Consider the following 13,270-nt stretch of genomic DNA (forward strand, 5'->3'; position numbering starts at 1 on the left):
TATCATATTGTGGCAAACACATGCAGCGATTTTGCAACAATTTGTAAATATACAAGGATTATCTATAATACATGGTCTCTGTGGAAATATTTGCACTAATTCCTTATCGTTTGTGATGTTTTAAATTGAATCGTATTGGCAGCGGTAAAACGAAGCCGTAGGCTGATACAGAATTCCTGCCTTCTATACATGTTTGATTGTTAGCTGATAACCCTTGACGTAGAACTGGTATATGAATGTGTGTACTGTTTATACGTACGTAGTTCAATTGATGGAACCGATTAATAATAACGTGCAGCAAAAACAGAAATTGGTTTGTTAGTTACACTTTAGCTACACTTTCAAAACGTGGTTATTATTTCCAACGGCAGAATAACTTGGTACGATTGTGTAAAGTAAATTCGCGCTTTAAGAAAACCTGTTGATTTCGAATCAGTTTCGTGGGTGTGATTGTTACCATGCCGATTTTACGTTATTATTCAACGCACACATGGAGCGATCCCTGCAAATTACGAATATTGGCGCAATTAACGCAAGTAAGAAAATATAATAATTTTATTAATATGTAATTACATGAGCGCATATCGGTGTGTGACTATTTGATTCGCGTATTTTGCTTTGAACTGAAATAATTCTGCACTTTAAAAAAGGTAATGAAGCTGATTGAACAACCCGGATATATGTATGTCACAGGAATGTCACTTCAGCAACATACCCTAATAATGTGTAATGATTTATTCTGTTACAACAGCAACAAGAACAATTAGAACCCATCAATTTAGTGGCAAATGTCAAGCAACTTACAGTGTAACATACTTCTGATCGGTTCGCTTAAGATGGAAACTTTTATGAAATAATGTACCCATTATTCAAGTACCAGTTGAATTCTCGGTTAACTCCGCTTAAAATGAACAAAAAATTCCTATTAAATCGGAGTTGTAAATAAATCTGCTGCAGAAAATAAATATTGTATATATAGGTATCATCATTAACAACAGATTGACATTTAACAAACATATTAACAAGGTTACTCTCCAAGCGTTTAAAACACTTGGTTTTATTACAAGAACCAGCAAGGACTTCACAAATAACAACACCTTACTGAGCCTTTTCTCCTCCTTAGTCCTTCCAATTCTGGAATATGGCACAGTAATCTGGTCTCCTTTTACTGACTCTGCAATCAAACGCGTTGAACGAGTACAAGTAAAACTTTGCAGAAGCCTGGATTACCGAAACAGTCGCCAAGGAGGATACAGATCAACACTTGAGATCTATGACCAGTTCCACATCAATAGTTTGCAAGCACGTCGGCAGGTAGCGGACCTAATATTCTTTTTCAAAGTTGTGAATGGCCTGATCGATGCCCCAGATATCAATAGTTGGTTTGAATTCGCACCTGTTGGATTTCCACTGAGACGCAATCGCCTGCTAAAAACCACAAGGACAACTAAAAACTATGTTTTTAACGGTCCACATAACCGAATAGCTAGGATCGTCAACTCTCTGCACAACGAGGTGGACTTTTACAGCGGATCACTCAATACCTTCGTACCAGATATTAAATCACGTCTTTTTTTTTTTAATTTGTTTAAACCTTTCCGCTCAAAATTCAACTCATTTTTTCTCTTTTCATTAATTGTTACCAAGTTGTATATTGCCGATTGGCGTTTGTGTATTAAATAAATAAATAAAAAAAAGTCCGGTACTTCCCTGAATTCACTCAAAGTTTCGGCTGTAAACTTTTGATAATTGAAGTCATGATTCAATTATTAAAGTTGAAGTATTTTATACCAAGCTTAAGAAAAATTGTAAAAAGAGCATTTGCAATGCATGAAAAATATACAATAATAACGTGATGAAAATATTATTGAAGAAGACTGCGTAGATGCAGATTTGGAACAGTCCGAAGATATAATAACAATCGCAGACGCTATGAATTCGTTAAAGAAATTGGAGCTACATTTTCAGCAAACAGAGGATAAGTTGAATATAATTGGTTGACTTGACAAAGTCGAAATCATTTTACAAAAAGATGCCAATAAGGCATATACCCAAGCAAAATTCGTCAATGAACGTTTTACCAAGAAATACTCAAAAAGACACCTCTTACAAAAAAGAATTTAGAACTTACAGCACTTATTCTTCATCACTCTCTCCAGAATCGCATCTTTCTTTGAGATCGATAGTCTGTTTCTCTTAACGAAACGTCTATTGCTACTTAAGAAAGATCCGAGTTTAGTAAAAGGCTATTTAATACGTCCTCATTGCCTCGCATAATTGGCCAATCAGTATAGGGCATCCGATGAATTACTCAGAGCATGAATTAATATCTATTGAATTGCTGGCAACATATATACATATGTTACCGAGCTTACAACTGTACGTAATGTTTTGCAGTGTCGATGGTGTATGTTTAATCTGGCGGAAGTGGGGTGGCAAAAGTATACCAAGAGTATGTGGCAATGCTTTTATATTAAAATACTAGATAAAAAATGCAACTGGCCACACTCTCGTCAGGTTAAATTGGTGAATTAATTCGATGTTGGTGTTACCATAACCAGCATTTTTAATTTCAACTAGCGACCCCATTTTTCCTTAAATTCTTTTTGCAAGAGACATTCTAAGAATCTTTGAATTTGAATATATCTGTTGTTTCTGGTAGTACTTTATATGATACAATAGTTATCATTGCTTAATGATGATTAGAAATGCTATTTTATAACCCTTTTTGAGCGCATATTTTTTATATTTTTGAAACGATTAATTACAGTTAACTGCTCAGATTAATACATACAAGCATACAGTATACATATGGCTAAAATTCAAATGGAAAGTTAAATTAGATAATACCTGGCTTAGAAGAATCCATAACGGAAATAACTTAATTTTTTTTTTGCCTGAAACCACAGAACTTTACTAATAACGATATTTGAGCGTATCGAAAAATTACGCAATACTCGTAGAATAATAGTAATTATCGCGGAGAACTGAGGCCCTGATGTAGGTGGAGGTGTTGCCTGAGTGGCATGGCTCAGACCCATTTAGCACAAAAGTTGAAATTTTAATACATTACTTGTTGAATCAATGCTTTTTAATCGTCGAAGCATCTTGATTTGATTATGAATCGCCCTGTGTCCTTTATTTTCTTTCCTGCATTTTTTTTAAGTTAATTATAGAGAATTCCCCCAGAATTGTATGTTGGAGAGCAATAATTAATGTCAAATTTCATTGAAGGAATATTTCTTTTCATATAACATAAAATACATCTAATATTTCTTTTTTTTTTTAGATTTCTGGCGATATTTCTTCGGTAGAAGTAGAGAGATGCTATCATGTAGAATCAACTATTCCAATTAAAACTGATACACAAGAAGATTATCTACTGCGATGGTTACTTAAGGAGCCACATGCCGAAATATCTTCATTACAGAACAAAAGCTTCTTTGTCAGCCAACCTCAAGCGTGGCTGATTGAAATAGGTCCGCGATTTAATTTCTCAACTGCTTTCTCTACCAATTGTGTCAATATATGTCGAAATGTTGGCTTGAGTCATGTAAATCGCTTAGAGATGTCCATCCGCTATCTCGTTAGGCTTAATTCAATACAGGTGCTGACAGAAAAATTGAGATCACAAATCGTGGATTTGTTTGGTGATCGCATGACCGAATGTGAATATACTAGCGAGAATTTACCAATAAATAGTTTTAATGAACAGCTGCCGAAATGTGATAAGCCTTGGTATCACGTGCCCATTTTATCGGTTGGCCGACAAGCGCTGGAGAAGGTAAACTCGGAACTGGGCCTCGCATTTAGCGAATGGGATATGGATTATTATGCTCATCTTTTTAAGGAAGTTTTAAAACGAGATCCCACCACAGTGGAACTTTTCGACTGCGCTCAAAGCAATAGTGAGCATTCGCGTCATTGGTTTTTTCGTGGAAAGATGATCGTCGACGGAGAAGAAAAACCTGAGTCTTTAATAAAAATGATAATGAATACCCAAAATCATACCAATGCTAATAACACTATTAAATTCAGTGACAATAGTAGTGCCATACGCGGTTTTATACACAAATCAATACGGCCGAAAAAATGTGATATGCCCAGCTGCGTACACTTAGTAACCACTGAATCGGATTTGATTTTCACAGCAGAAACACATAACATGCCAACGGCAGTTGCGCCATTTAGTGGAGCTACCACTGGCACAGGTGGTCGCCTTAGGTAAGCACTAATTTTTATAAAATTATTGTTTTATTATTGCTTATATGTATTATATTGGTATTGTTACGAGGGTTGCGTTTTATATTTTGCGCCCAATAATGAAAACATAGTATTAAATAGAAACCTTTACGCCACAGTTTCTGTTTTAATTTTGTTATAAATTTTCTTTATTCAATTATTCGCCATTCGAAAAAAAAAATGTATTTCAGTTCCTCTACGTATTTCAGCCCATACCTGCCAAGGGAAAATAAAAATGTATTTCCATAAACATCACAAAAAAAAAAAACCATTATTAACCTTAATCCATTTTGCTGCCGTTCTAACTGGTGGTCCCAAGCAATTCAGCTCCGTTGTAAATTCCTCCCATTTTTTTGCTGCTTGTACTTTGGTGGAAATCCCTTTTGCGAATTGTGGATTCTCTTCCATTAATGCATCTAGCCTTTCTTTTTGCTGTTTGGTACTCACGACTTTCGACCTGCATAAAATTAACAAAATTAGTATATATTTATTATCTGGTTACTATAAAACAATAAATAATCGCAAACAACTTACATTTTAACAAGTTTTCCCACAATACGCTACACAATCGAAAGCAAAATTGCATTCGACTCTAAATTCGGTATACAACGAAAATTTCGACAGCGTTGCACCGCTCATAATACCAAATTGACATTCGATCTTCGACAACCAACGAATATCGAAGATCGAATGCAACTCATAATAGGGGCCATAGTAAAATAATTATAAATTATTGCTTTTCAAAATATTGTCCTTGGAAGTCAATACACTTCTGCATTCGCTTGAACCAATTTTCAAAGCACATTTGCCACTCAGAAATGGATACCTGCTAAACGAGCTGTTTAAACGTTAACAGTTTCTTATTTTTGATATTCGGGAACGATCCGCCAATCATTAGGTGGCAAATCAAGGCTGTAGGGCGGATGACTCATTAATTCTCTTGAGTGCTCAAAAAGACTCTTGTATGAGCCGATAGTAAGAGCTCGCAATGTATTGGTGAAGCATGATTCGCATTCGGTAGTTGATTTTCCTTAATTCTACGAAAACTTCTGGCAAAGAAATTGTTGTGTACCACCAAGACTTGACTGTTTTAACTTTCTCTTGCGGTACAGTAGTAACGCATAGATCTTGCAAAGAATTTTTCTATCGAAAGCTCCTAATAACCCCCCATCGATGTTCGTCAATGTCCAGGACTCCACGCCATATAGTAAGACCGGGAGGATGATTGATTGATAGAGGGTTTTTTCCGTACGTCGAGAAAGGACTCTGTTTTTCAGTAGCATCTGTTGGCAAGAGCTATTCTTCGCTGGATCTAATGGCTGACGTTGCTGTTGGTGTTAATGCTGGATCCTAGGTAGACAAAGCTCTTGACTACGCTTGATTCGTAATTGTCATTTGCAACCTGCTGCCCAATATGCGTAGACGTTTTGGTTGTTGACACAAGTTAACTTGACTTGCCCTTGAATCACAAATAACATCAAAAGCAAGTATCAATGACTGAAGGGTACGTCTGAAAGGAAGGGACCCCAGATATATTAGCATGCACTGATCACTGTAGGGTGTTAGTGGATCAGACAAAATGAAGAGGTTGCAGAGCGAATCGAATAAAATCCCGTTGTCTGTTGTCAATTATATTGGAATTAGAGGCATATATTGGGTTTCTAACCGAATACGTATGTTCGAGCTTAGAAATGCATATTAAAAAGGAACATTAAATTTAATTTTACGTTTCTCAATAACAACGCCTTGGTGAACATATTGCAGCCGGGGTTTAGATGTAGTAGGCGCTGCATCACAGCATTTCTGAAAGTGGCGGATGATATAAGGCTCACCATTGACAAAAAGCATGCGGCCTTTCTTACTCTCCTTGACCATTCCAAAGCATTTGACTCTATAGATCATACACTTTTAACCTTGAAGCTTAAAAACTTATTTGGCTTTTCAACGTCGGCTTTAACTCTTATGGAAACATATCTTAGTGACCGATGGCCTGTGCTCCAAAGTGAACAGCTACCTCACCGACCTTTCTCGCTTTTTCACTACGAGGAATCTCCAACTTTCCCCCACTAAGTCTACGCCGACCCTCTTTACCACCTGGAAAAAGGAGGTCAAACTGCCTTTCAAGGTAAAAGTCGATGACACACCACTTCCGACGGTATATTTTCTTGTATATTTTCTTATTTGCATTACTAATTTACTATTACATAATATTGTATTATATTTCACTTCTGTCATTATCATACTTTCGTCTATGTGTCAAAATTCACTGATATTTTGCACTTATGTATATTTTTATTATATCCTTATATGTTATAGTATTTATGGGACATCAATATCGAATAATTAGGACTTATAAATAATTTATTCATACTCCTATTTGAGCATTTTAAATATGTACATACATATATTTGAATGTCTATTGTAGGGATGTACAAGGTGTTGGGCGTGGTGGTGTGCCCATTGCTGGAACGGCTGGATATTGTGTTGGCTGCTTAAACATTCCAGGTTCGTACATACTTACGTTTATCTGCGGATAGCTGCAGTATACAACAATGAATTGAGAAAACTGATAGTGTTTAGGGCGAATATGTTGTTATCACTTAGGGTTTATTGAGTTTAGATTATGCCTTTCTTCTTTTCACCCGGGTGTTGTCGCTAGGCGAATGCAAACACAAACGGTCGCAACCGGGTAAAAATTACCACATAATACATATATAGGTGTATAATTAATTAAATATTTATTTTACGTAGGGAGCGCGTCTTTTGTTTATATGCAGAAAGGTACTTGAAGCGGTAGGTCACGATATTTTGTAGAAAAAAAGTTAGAAGTGCTTTTATTACCTCTGTGGTAGTTTTTACCCAGTAGCGACGATCGCCGGGTTAAACACTCGTAATAGTAACGGCGCCAGCAATAGCTGAATGGGTGTGGTAGTGTTTGGGTTGGAAACCCGCTGGGGGCACGAAACACCAAAATTATAGAAAAGGTGTCTTCTAATAAGAAGAAACCGTCTGCCACTTGGGGGTGGTATAACACTGTGCGTCTCTCCATTTGTGGAACAACATCCAACAAAGGATGTGTGCGCCAATGCATATATCCATGGACTAAGGCTTGCGTCTTTAAACGTTTTTGCGTCTCCTCAATTTGCGTCTTGGTGTTTTAATCGAACAGAGTTTAGCGTTATCTCTAATCAGCAGTTAACTTTTATGAAAAACTTTTTTGGCAGAAATACACTCTCAGGTTTCGAAAAAAAGGTATCTCTAAAACTTAATGAATGAAAAAGAATAAATTATTGTAAGTACAGACGAATGATTTGAGACTAAATGATTTTGGACAAATATACTTCTACTTGTTACCAGAGAATTTATTTGCCACCATCTTAAGGAAGATTGTATATATGTATATACATATCTATATAATTGGCGCTTATACCCTTTTTGAGTTTATGGCCGAACTCCTGCTCCTATTTATGGTGTGCATCTTGATGTTTTCCATAAAAGGAGGAACCTACAGTTTTACGCCGCCTTTGAATGGCAGACGGTTTCTTTTATATGGAGCTTTTTCATGGCAATAATACATTCGGAGGTCTTCCATTGTCTACCGAGAGGTGATTGCTATTGGAAACAAATTTTCTATCAATTGGTATTTTGTGGCCGGGGTTTCGATCCTGTGCCCTTCCGAATGGTAGTCACGCACCAACCCATTCGGCTACGGCGGCCACCATGGAAAGCATAGTTATTTATTTAATATAAGAAATTCTATATATTTAATATAATAAAGTTTAACGACTCATAGTTTAACGAATTTGAAGCACAGATAAATTAAAATCAAATGGGCAATCTACCCTCACTTCATAGGGTAGAAAATGATGAAACTATGATGAACTATGTCTTTATATAGTTAAAACATCACTTCATCATAGAATTTGTAATTAGTTTTAAAAACAGTCAACTTGTATTTATGGCGTTTTATTTTCTCGCAATAATGTTGCATTTATTCTACTGTCGAATGTTCGTGCTCTTTTCTTAAAATGTTGTTCTCTGCGCGATGAAAATTGCATCCTTTTCTACCCCTATGAAGTGAGGGTGAGCATTGCCCAGCTGACAGTTTTTCCAAAATAAATTTGTCGCCGTGAGTTATCTGGTCGAAGATCTATTTAAATATATGTATATATATATATACAGAAACCTATAAGGAAAACGGTTTATAAATGATCGTTAGAATACCTGGTAGGAGTTCACTTATACTTGTATGTTCATTGAATTTATTTTTGGTCGAAAATATAGCACACATTTTCGAGCAACTGCAAATTTGGGAATCCGGGATAAATTCCACTTTTACCAGGACAATAATCAAAAGCATTCTGCCCATGTTGTAAACGAGATTTTATTGAATAACTCAAGGTTCGTCCGAATGCCTCAATTCGCAAGCCTCAATGCCACAGAGAACTTGTGATATATTTTAGAAATAAATATTGGAAGGTATTTCACAAACTAACTACTAAGATTGCCAAAAAAAAAACTCTCGCTATAAAAATGAGTCCCGGGTACATCGAAGAACTAGTCAAAACGATGCAAAGCCGTCCGAAAGAGGTTTCAAGCAAAAAGACAAACGAAACAAGTATTACTTTTGCTCAACTTTAATTTTTTTTAATATATGATTGTCACGGTGAGCCTTATGTATGTATATCTAATTGTTCCTAACCTCAATTTAAATCTAATATTTGTTTGGTTTACTTCATTTGAGTTTCCTTTATTTGCTAATATCTATAAACTAATAAAAGGAATTTGCTTTAATGTGTTTTGTTTATTTTTCGCAAATATATTGAAATATATGATTTTAACTGGACTTACTGTACCTTGGACATTAAATTTTGGTTGACCGAATTTTTATATTGGTCCGTGATCAGTTGATATTATTTCTTTTTTCATTGCATTGCTAATGTAAGCTTCGGCAATACTTTATGTACATAAGTAATAAAAATACTAATTTGTATCAATATGCATACGGAAATTATTTTCTGCGGTTAGCTTACATTTAGCGGGACGTGGCGTGGCATTTGTGGATGAAACAAAATTTTTGTCGAAACCTTATATTCTATGAAACTTGCGTTTTTCCAAGGTAGGCGAACCTTAAAAAACTTGTAATATTCTTTGTACTATGTTCTGTTGATCTATGTTAGGAAACCTAATTTTAGAGAAAAACTTTATTATTTGACAGCATTGCTTAATTATCCAAAATTCCGATGCCAAATTATCTCAAATTCATAACATAACTTGCGCATTACTTACAAATATGCAGGTTATGCGCAACCTTACGAGCAGAAAAGCTTTGGATACCCTGCATCTTTTGCTAAACCACTTAAAATTTTAATTGAGGCAAGTAATGGAGCATCGGATTACGGCAATAAGTTTGGTGAGCCTGTAATTGCTGGTTTCGCAATTTCCTATGGTCTTGAGGACTGTTGTGGTGAACGTCAAGAATATGTAAAACCTATTATGTTTAGTGGCGGTATGGGTATTATGGATTCAACAATGCGTCAAAAACTTGACCCAGAGAAAGGTAAGTCAATAAACTTACAAAAAAAAGTAGTCTTCAACTCCAGTTGTTCGTAGGAATGTTGTTGGTGAAAATAGGCGGACCAGTCTATCGAATAGGTGTTGGTGGCGGAGCTGCCAGTTCTGTAGAAGTGCAAGGCTCGAGTAGTTCTGATTTGGACTTTAATGCCGTTCAACGTGGTGATGCCGAAATGGAGAACAAATTAAATCGGGTTGTGCGTGCGTGCATAGAAATGGGAGAAGATAATCCGATACTAGCAATACACGACCAGGTAAAATTTGAATTTCCTACTTGTACCTGATTAATATGATATAATTTTTTATTTAGGGTGCTGGCGGCAATGGTAATGTTTTAAAGGAATTGGTGGAACCTGGATTTGCAGGAGCTATAATATTTTCCAAGGAATTTCAATTGGGTGATCCTACCATCAATGCCTTAGAGTTATGGGGTGCAGAATATCAGGAGAACAATGCGCTAATTTGCAAGCCCGAACATCGAAAACTGCTAGAAGATATTTGCTTGCGAGAGCGTTGTCCAATTAGTTTCATTGGCGTTGTTAGTGGAAATGGCAGAGTGACACTAATTGAGAGTGAAGCTCAGTTTGAACGTGCTTTGGAATTTGCTGATGATCTTAGTTCATTCGGCTCGATTCCGTTTGATCTAGAGTTAAAGCATGTACTTGGAGAAATGCCGAAACGAGAATATAAATTGGAGCGTTCCCCAGCAATGCTGAAGCCTTTGTCGTTAAGCCGGGATTTTAATAAAGATGAATGCTTGGAGCGCGTTCTAAGCCATCTTGCAGTAGGTAGCAAACGATTTCTTACTAACAAGGTTGATCGGTGTGTAACCGGGCTTGTTGCGCAGCAACAGTGCGTGGGTCCCTTGCATACCCCCTTAGCCGACTACGGTTTAACCGCAATTTCTTACTTTAGTAATGAAGGCATAGCAACTTCGATAGGCACCCAACCTATAAAAGGCATTTTAAGCGCATCTGCCATGGCGCGTATGTGCGTAGCAGAGGCACTATCTAATTTGGTGTTTGTAAAAATTACCGAGTTGGCAGATGTAAAATGCTCTGGAAATTGGATGTGGGCTGCTAAATTATCCGGAGAAGGCGCTCGTTTATATGACGCTTGCAAGGAAATGTGTCAGATAATGCAAGAACTGCACATTGCAGTGGACGGAGGAAAGGATTCCCTTTCCATGGCTGCAAAAGTAAACGATAAAACTGTAAAATCGCCAGGTACCCTTGTGATTTCCACTTATGCACCGTGCCCAGATATTACCGTGAAGGTTACGCCAGATTTAAAAGGACCTGCACTTGGTGAACAAACAGCGCTGGTGTGGATCAACATTGAAAACAAGTTTCGTCTGGGTGGATCTGCACTGGCTCAAGCGTATTTGCAGCAAGGTGACGAGTGCCCGACAGTGTTGCGAAGTGATATTCTTGAGAAAGCATTTACCATTACCCAAAATTTATTGCAGCAACGCAAGCTCCTGGCTGGCCATGATATCAGTGACGGAGGTCTCTTAATATGTTTATTAGAAATGGCATTTGGAGGTTTAAGTGGAATTCAAATTCAGTTAAGCAATGTAATGAACCAATTGAAGGATGCTCATATCGATAAAGCCGCTGAAATGATTGGTAAACCGGAATTGGCTGTCCTATATGCTGAGGAGTGCGGGTGGGTTATTGAGGTTCCAATGAATCTGCTGCCTGAAGTTCAAGCTGCTTATACTAACGGTGGGGTCCCAAACTACTATCTGGGAGTAACATCTGGACATGGTCTAAAATCCAACATATGCATTAAAAATCATTCCGAAATAATACTTGAAGGAGATATTAAAACACTTTTGAAAAAATGGGAAAGAACCAGCTTTGAAATAGAAAAGCTGCAAGCTAACCCAGACTGTGCTTTGGAAGAGTACAATTCGTTGGATTATCGTTCTGCTCCAAAATATTATTGCAGTCTTGACTTGAATGCGGAAATCATTGCATGCCGGGCAACCAAAATTGTCACAGTTGCTGTAATTCGTGAAGAAGGTGTAAACAGTGACCGAGAAATGATGGCATCTTTAATAAAAGCTAATTTCGAGGTTCACGATGTAACCATGTCGGATTTACTGAGTGGTAAGTAATTTTCCTCAATCTAGTTTATTTGTATAGGTTTGTAAATTTCGTAAGGTTGAATTGAAACAAAGGAGGAACGATGTATCAAAAAGTCGGATGTATCAGTTGCATCAAAGATTTCGTGTCGGACTGTATCTGCCGATGTTTTGACATTCTATTAATATGTGCTTTGTTTTTGCTTACATCCTTTGTTGTTGTTACATCCACCCTCTATTCGTGGTGCGTGCTTGAGTTGGGAAACACTTTTCTATCATTTGGTGTTTCATGCTCGTGGTTTTAAACGCTGTGGCCATTCGGCTATTAGGGCTGATTGTTGTACTTATCGCAAAAGGAGAACCTGTTAGGTGAGGTACGTTAAAGAATATGCCCATGTTTTAGGTGGATCCCTTATTGTTACAGGGATGTTAGCGGCAATATTTATTTTTGCTCTAGATGGATTAGTATGTTTTTTAATTGTCCATTAGCTCTTTGTGCCTCTTTTTTGCAACTACGGTGAGAATATCCTTTTTCTTTAGTGTGCGCGTTTCCATTATCAGTTATTCCTATCTATTGGTTTGATTTTTCCGGGAGTGATTACTCGTATTAGTGTACTGCGGATGATGTTTTCTTCATTTTGATCAATCAATGGGGTTTCAATGGCATCAATCATGATTTGTTATCGCTACATTAATAAACTTGCACTTAACATACATAGGACAGTGTTTCATGTTAGATATCTTCATTCTGTTACTGTAAAAGATGTATTGTGGGATGTTTGGGGACCGTCTGTGATTATAAAGCTTCATCCATTGCTGCTGTTGTAAAATTAATTTTCTTTTGCAAATATTGCTTTAAATTTAGTTAGGTGTACGAAATTGATTTCGGATTCAAGTTGTGTGACTGGTAGCGAAATATAGGGTGAATTGGCTGATTTTTGGTCCAGCTTCTAAGATACGGAAAGAATTTTCGATTATGAGGTGGAGGATAAATAGGATGCAAAATGGAACATCAATAGAAATTTGTCCATTTTTAGAGTTGATATGTGAAATAGCGATTGTATTTGGGAGACGGCAAGGGTTTTCATTCTTTTTTGGAATTTGTTGACGGTTAATGTTAGAACCAAATTTTTAAAGCGCTTTTTTCTAATTTGAAAAAGGGCGATGGGTCGGAAAAAGGGGTAGGCGGGCCATCGTTAAGGATTTCTATATTAGATGAAGTTGAAACATATTCGGCTTTAACCCTCTTAAATACCCACTTCTAATGATGCATTCGCAGTTAAATTAACAAAGCAGTTGTGTGAGATCAGACGACGAGCAAGACGAGCGTTGTGTACATACAAGCTGACATTAAATTATTTTATT

General features: G+C 36.8%; 1 protein-coding gene across 1 annotated transcript in view; it reads left to right on the forward strand.

Annotated features, from left to right (window-relative positions):
• The window catches only part of LOC129249372 (phosphoribosylformylglycinamidine synthase), a 15,634-nt gene continuing 2,364 nt past the window's right edge, over positions 1-13,270 (forward strand). Inside the window, exons 1-6 of the mRNA XM_054889161.1 lie at positions 1-536; positions 3,290-4,224; positions 6,668-6,747; positions 9,542-9,802; positions 9,856-10,070; positions 10,127-11,930. Coding sequence (XP_054745136.1) covers positions 459-536; positions 3,290-4,224; positions 6,668-6,747; positions 9,542-9,802; positions 9,856-10,070; positions 10,127-11,930 — 3,373 coding nt within the window. The 5' untranslated portion in view covers positions 1-458. The remainder of the gene's footprint in view (positions 537-3,289; positions 4,225-6,667; positions 6,748-9,541; positions 9,803-9,855; positions 10,071-10,126; positions 11,931-13,270) is intronic.

The sequence above is a fragment of the Anastrepha obliqua genome, chromosome 5, assembly GCF_027943255.1.
Source record: "Anastrepha obliqua isolate idAnaObli1 chromosome 5, idAnaObli1_1.0, whole genome shotgun sequence".
Taxonomy (NCBI): domain Eukaryota; kingdom Metazoa; phylum Arthropoda; class Insecta; order Diptera; family Tephritidae; genus Anastrepha; species Anastrepha obliqua.